The following is a 6,978-nucleotide window of genomic DNA, read 5'->3' on the forward strand; positions in this document are numbered from 1 at the left end:
GGGGTAACAACTGTTTTTAAAAATAAAAGGCGAAAGATAACGAAGCGTTTTTTTGATGAGTTATCACAAGATGAGAGAATTTCAGACCCGGAATCATATTTCAAAGTCAATGTATACTATTGCTGTTTAGATATATTAATTTCCCAAACTAAACAAAGATTTCAGAGCCTTTGTGACCTAAGTAATACGTTCGAAGTATTACAACCGGAGAAACTCCTATCTTCTTCAAACGAAGTTATAAAAAACGCTTCCGGAAAATTGTCGGCTAAATACAGTAAAGACATCTCAGTTAATCTTTATGAACAATTAATTGCTCTGAAAACATGCTTAAAATCTGAAATTCAAAAAATTCATTCCATCAAGGAACTCATGGAATTATTGCTGATAAAATTCAATAGCCTTGCATCCAGTTTTCCGGAGGTAATAACAGCATGCTTTCTATTCTTGACCCTTCCAGTTACAACCGCAACAGCTGAAAGAAGTTTTTCAAAATTAAAACTGATAAAAAATTACCTAAGGACTTCGATGGGGCAGGAACGGCTATCAGACTTGTCACTATTGTCTATAGAGGCAGAAATTTTAGAAAAACTGAAATCGTCTTCAGCTATAGATGATTTAATAAATCAATTTGCCGAAAAAAAGGCAAGAAAAGTGTATATTTAATTTGAATTGTTTGGCTAGCTCAATTTCTACGAGGAAGCGATAACTTATAATCAATAAATATTTATTTTAATTTAATGCAAGCATTTTTCTTTCTTTTGTGAGAAATCTTTACCCTTCATTTGGGCCCCCCAACTAATTTTGATACAGGGCCCCTCCAAGGCACGCTACGCCACTGCATTTAACAACAAAAATAAAGTTTCAAAAAAATTATGTGCTCGAGTTTTGGCTTGCCCTATATTATTCAACTGTTGCAATAATAAAGAAATATCAAGAAGTTATACCTGCAAAAATTTATTGTTAAGTTGTTCTGTTTAGGGTATATACAGGTCACTGAAATGGAAATGATTCTCTTATACAATTGACCATAAGATTTGAAATACCCTGTATAACATAACTAAACCCTATATTGGAAGCATGGGAGAGATGAGCTTAATCTAAATTTGAAATAATATATAAGGTGTCCCATTTAAAAAATAGTATGTTTGGTTCACCCTGGTAATACATAATAAGTTTTAAGTTGGTTACAATTTTTGTAAATAACTTTTTTTTGATATCTTAATATCTATCACTAATGTCGCACCCTGTATAAACAAAGTAAACTGTGTTTTATTTGTTACCAGCCCAAGTCCTATTGTTAACAACACCCAGTATCTCGAAAACTAAACTGCTTAATTAAGACATAAGTTCATATTAATTTTTTTACCCTTTTATTATCAAAATATTTAAAAAAAATCATCCTAAACGTTATTTTCATTGAAATTGATGAGCGAGTCATCGAGTGCAATTCTAAATATTAAATATTAATTTGTATTATCACTTCATTGTTTTTAAAAACTCATTATACATGATAAAACATGCACATTATATGTAAATTGCAAATGAAGAACTTTCATTTGAAAAACCAACAGAACTCTTGTTATCATATTCACTATAATACCTCTAATTCACAGAAACTGTTATAAAACATATTTTCAGCAGCTGAAATGTACAGGATGTACCAGAAATAAGTGCAAAATTTTAAAACTTTAAATTTTTATTACCTATTATCAGAGCATAAGTCAAAACACTTAGTTGAGATAATAATGTTTAAAAAAAGCATAAATATGAGGTCTAAATGGTACTAGTATTTACTATTTAGGCTAACAAAATAATTCAACATTAAAAAGTTATTACTTAGTATTATAATTATCGTCTATAAGACATTTATATACATTACTTAAATATTTCTTTAATTCAGGCAGCTTATTATAGTTTTTTTTAAATAAAGTGTGCTGTTAAAATTTTGGCACTTATTTCTGGAACTTCCTAAATATATCTATATAAATAAAAATTAACTGCCATTGATTGGTAAACGTATCACTTGAAAATGACCGGATCGATTTTGCTATTTTTTTTTTAAATGTTTGTAATAATCCGATTAAGATTTTTTAGGGAAAAAAAATTGAAAAAGTTGCCCAGAAAATTCTGGAAAAACTGAAAAGTGCTCTTTTCTATGGTATTTCTTTATTAACTCAAGACCATAACTGACGATTCAAACAATGGATACGCATAATTCTTTGTTTGTTTTGTTCGTTGCGATCCTGGAAAAGTTTTCAGGAAATAAAAAATTTGGGACAATAACAAACGAAAGTCGGAAAATTCAATAAGAAATATAAAAAACATTAATTTTCTATGCACTCTCGATCATGACTGATGATAGGAACGACATACTTGGTTGATTCTTTGTTTTGTTCGTTATGCTCCCGGGATGGAAATAACTCAATTGAAAAAAAAAATCTAGAAGATCTGGAGAAAAATTTGGTAAAATGCATTCCAGCCTAACACATGTAAAATTTCCCGTTGGCGTACTGAGTGTACTCCTCCTCAAATCGAATATCCATGGCCACAATCGTTAATAGAAACAATGATCACTCAGAAATGTTTTATTTTAATTTTTACTTTGTTTACACATTTCCAATAGCTTTTCACAAATTCATAATTCGATCACAATCCAATTTAATGAAATTTGAACAGGACCCATTCAAATAAATAAATAAATAAATTTACTTCACATTTCTTTATTTTAATACGTGTGAAAAAGTTCTTACTGAAATTAAATACATTTTACGTCCAATTCTTTTGTCATAACCACCTCAAATCAGACACCAACGACATGTGATCTGACGGGAATACTATACTGGGCAACGCAGTGTGCTGCGTTACTTCTTCATGACTAGGCAAAGGCACCACTTGTGACACTGCCAAGTTACTTTTTTCGTAATAAATATAATCCAGACAATCGGCGAAACCGGCTGTAAAATTAGTGTACTTTGGTGTTCCGCAAGCACTATCGAGTTGAAAATTCTGTGTTAACTCAACATCCTGAACCGATTCTTCCATATCTAAGAAAGGGACGATTAGTCAAACTTTCATCGGCCTTAAAGTCAGGTACTTACTACTAGAGTAGTCAATGAAGTCTTTAGGTACAGATCCGGTAGTGTATAATTTATATATTCCACATTCTGGGACACTGTTGAAGTCGCCACAAAAGATTAAGGATATTCTTTTACCTGTTATCTAAAAAAATTTTTTTAAAAAAATTATTCATAATTATTTTGATGCAATAGAACATACCTCTTGCTTTAATTTATTAACAAAATTTTCCAAGTATCTTATACAGAGCCCTCCATGTAACAACCTTATGTGATCTGCGTCAGGGTGGAAATACAAGTGAGTATTAGCAACCACTAAAATTTCGTCATACTCTAACGATTCAACTACATTGACTTGCAGCGTAGTTGTCCTGCCTAAAATTCTCTCACTCAGCTGACTGTTCTTCGCAATTTTCTCCCAGATATCTGCAAACTGAGGATCGCTGTTTATATGTTCTGAAAAAACTAAGTAGTGACACTGCGATTTCTTAAATCGATTCTTATTGAAAAAAAATGCCAACCCTTCAGCCACCTCACCACCTTTTAGTGAGAAGTAACTTTCATAGCCTAGATGGTCTAGAGTTGGTTGCAAATCGTAATTAAACACCTTTCTGTCCACTTCTTGCAAGCAGATTATATCGGCATTATAGCCTAAAATATTAAATTTTTAATATTCATTTACTTTAAAGGAAAAATATCTACCTATGAGTTCCTTTAATATGAGTTGCTTTCTATAATCAATCTTTAAAGCATATGCAGGACAATAGGGATGAAGTACTTCCCTAGTGTAATCGGAATCACAATACAAATCAGCTAAAATGTTGTACGTTACCACTCGAAACCTGCACAAAAAAACTACATAACTCTGAAATCTTTAACTTTCCATTTTTACTTCACCTACTCTTTCCCTTTGGCTCGTTGAGCTGTAAATTTATGTCTAATTTCAAACGGACACAATCCAGGGCTTGCTTCAACTCTACAAGTAGAAACTGCTTCAATTTCTGGACCTTCAAACTCGGAGTTATTTGGTACGCAACTTAGTTTTAAGTAATGATCTATTTCTTCATTACTTGGAGTTAAAATGTAACTATTACCGACAGTGGTCCATTCTGTAAGATTCTTCGACTTGAACCATGTGAACACTGATAAATCTTTATCAGTAAAAACTGTTTCAAACTTTGATGGATATACTGGAAACGTGGCCAATATCGAAGTCGGTAACGCTATTCCATCTACCCAGGGTGAATTAATTATTACCTGATACTCCTGGCTCAAAATTTTTAGTACCACGTTATTACCAGGCTGAAAAATATCGCTACACACTGTTTCCCTTGGCAACTCTGAATCGTTTAAAAATAATGTAGCTCGCACTGTACTATTGCCACCGTTGTCCTCATCTGCCTTTCTTTTCTTGTTCTTCTTGTTCAAGGCTTTCTCCACATTTGTTGCCACCCGCGATAGGAATGTCTCGACGGTTTCAGATAGTTTTCTATTAAAATTGAACTGTCTGTTCACCTTTAACACTTCGTTTGTGTACTTAAATGTAATTTGAAATTGTTCGTTATCACCTAAATGGCGTAAATAGGCCTTATCCATTTTGAAAATATACTTGTGGGTGTATCTGTTGAGGGTCAAAGGTGGAAATTTGTTTAACAGCTGGAATAATTTCAAAAACATTTCATGTAGGTTATATTTTAAGGTTAGGAACAGGAATCAAGAAGAGGTCAGTGTCAAAATTTTGATGCGTTCGGAAATATTTCTATTTGTACTATCGATGTTTAAAGTTGTGCTCCTACGAATAAATCTAACTCTAAAAAAACTATGTAACAGAATAGATGCTACTGTATACAACTACTCCGCTAGGAAATTCGAAAATATGAAAATATAATTTAAATTTTGTAATTTCGTCAAAAACAATATGCAATCTCCTATACAAAACTAATAAGAGGGTTGCATAAGATTATTTATAGAGAGTGTATTTAAATGAAAAGGCACAAATGATCAGTTTAAAATTAAATGAAGTAAATATAAATATGCAAATTATAAACATTTTCATCGGAGAATGTTGGTATATACTTTTCTAATCTAGGGTTGGTATGTACGTTTGTTGATGTGAAGTTTGAAAAATTTGATGAATTTAGATTATTATTCTTATTAGTGTTATGAGTCCTATAATTATTTGTGCAACTTTCTTAATAAATATAATACATAATATGAACTTTTCATATAATACTATTTAAAGTATATTGTATGAAAACACAAAATACAGCTTAGGGAGAAAATCACATTAGACGGTTCCGAAAAAAACGGATTTTTTTTTATTACATAAATTGTTAGTATTCAGGCTATCAAAATTTTAAGAGAACTTATTATCTTTCAGTTATTTTGCGTAATATTCTTGAATTGTGTTATTATCAGATGCTTATCAGAATTTTTGACTAGCAATAGTAGTTCTTGTTCAAAAAAAATCTTAAACTTAAATTTTACGTTAGTTAGTTAGCGAAGAAACAAACGAAAGCTCCGAAGGGCCATTCATAAGGTTTAGAGCCAGCGTCAGGGAAGGCGGTAGACAATTTGAACAGTTACTGTAATTTTTAATTAAAATTAAATAATAACTGAAAGGTAATACGTTCTCTTGTGGCCGTAGTGACCAATAAGTAACCTATGGCGGAAATTTCGAAAAAAAAAAACGAAATAACTGAAAAACGAAGGGACTTTGTACTAACACAAAACTCGATTTTCTGAACGACTTTAGGGTCCCTCATCCACGGATAAAAGGGTATCCCTTATTTACCGGACACCCGATATATTATTAACAACTTTCTCAAATTTGTAGTTTTCGGAAATCTTTACACGCTTTTTTCTCGAAATGACATTTTTTAAATTCACAGGAACACGATCGTTATGAAAATTGAAAGTGTGTTTATGAAGTTACAATGAACATGAACCAACAATTGGGATGATATCAAATTTTAATGTTTTTTTTTTAAATAAGTGAAAAGAATTGGTGAAAATCGATAAATTTTTTTTAGAGATGTGCCGCGGACATGTCAGCTGGACATTTCGTGAAAAGTTGATATGTCCTGAGGACACTTTTCAACATTGAAAAGTTGTATGCGCATGAGCGGAATTATTTGCTGCATTCATAATTCCCGCAAAAATTTTTTGAGGTTGGTACATGTAAAATTAAAGATTGGCCGTGTTCTTTTATTCCTGGTTTTAATGCCATGAATTCCATCGATGTATTACGATTGGTCTGTTTAAAAAATTCTGATCTCTTATTGGCTGTACAGAATCCATCACATCGAAGTGATGAATAAAAGAACAAGACCATATTAGCGATATTACATTAGCCATTTTCTTATAATTTTATTGGTAATGGTTGGTTTATAAAAAAGTATTAGTCCTAACTTAGTCGTAACTTAACTAGAGATGGGCGTTGCAGTTCACTTTGCTGAATAGTTCATTTGTGAACTACTCACTTCAAAGAATAGTTCATTTTTACAGTTTGAAATGAACTGTAGTTCTTTTGCCTTGACTCAATTTTACTACCTATCTTCCCCACCACGAATGAGCTGCTCAGCTCAGCATCGACACCTGACAGCGGCAGCGGCAATGGTTTGTTTTTAGAATACTGAAATAATTTGTTCGAAATGAATCGTTCACGAACTATACATCTCTCAATTCTTAAATCTCCAGTAGCCAGCGACAGTAGCACGATCCTCATCGCATCACCGGTTGGTTTCGGTTTCAACCTATGAACATAGTATAATCTAGCTAGACGCACGCGCACGTTCGCAGTTCAAAACGAACTATACATTGAAAGAATGATGAAACAGTTCGTTCAGTTCGTTGGAAGTGAATAGTTCTTTTCAACTATTCGTTCACGAACTACACATCTCTA

At 32.3% G+C, this 6,978-nt stretch overlaps 1 protein-coding gene across 1 annotated transcript; it reads right to left on the reverse strand.

Moving 5' to 3' along the window:
- Positions 1 to 2,695: 2,695 nt before the first annotated feature.
- On the reverse strand, positions 2,696 to 4,763 carry LOC108903580 (2',5'-phosphodiesterase 12). Its single transcript, XM_018705805.1, has 5 exons — positions 3,976 to 4,763; positions 3,777 to 3,916; positions 3,277 to 3,725; positions 3,099 to 3,219; positions 2,696 to 3,044 (listed from the first exon to the last, which is right to left on the reverse strand). Exons 1-5 carry the CDS (start codon positions 4,749 to 4,751, stop codon positions 2,785 to 2,787), a joined length of 1,746 nt encoding a protein of 581 aa, XP_018561321.1. The 5' UTR covers positions 4,752 to 4,763; the 3' UTR covers positions 2,696 to 2,784.
- Between the last annotated feature and the right edge of the window lie 2,215 nt (positions 4,764 to 6,978).

Source organism: Anoplophora glabripennis, unplaced genomic scaffold (assembly GCF_000390285.2).
Source record: "Anoplophora glabripennis isolate ALB-LARVAE unplaced genomic scaffold, Agla_2.0 scaffold127, whole genome shotgun sequence".
NCBI lineage: Eukaryota > Metazoa > Arthropoda > Insecta > Coleoptera > Cerambycidae > Anoplophora > Anoplophora glabripennis.

Bases quoted from the DNA above. Each gene is read 5' to 3' on its own strand.
- LOC108903580 (XM_018705805.1), bottom strand. From the start codon at position 4,751: ATGTTTTTGAAATTATTCCAGCTGTTAAACAAATTTCCACCTTTGACC. The intron at 3,917-3,975 runs GTAGGTGAAGTA...TTTTTTGTGCAG, and splicing joins CAACGAGCCAAAGGGAAAGA to GTTTCGAGTGGTAACGTACA. The intron at 3,045-3,098 runs GTAAGTACCTGA...TCCCTTTCTTAG, and splicing joins CTTCATTGACTACTCTAGTA to ATATGGAAGAATCGGTTCAG.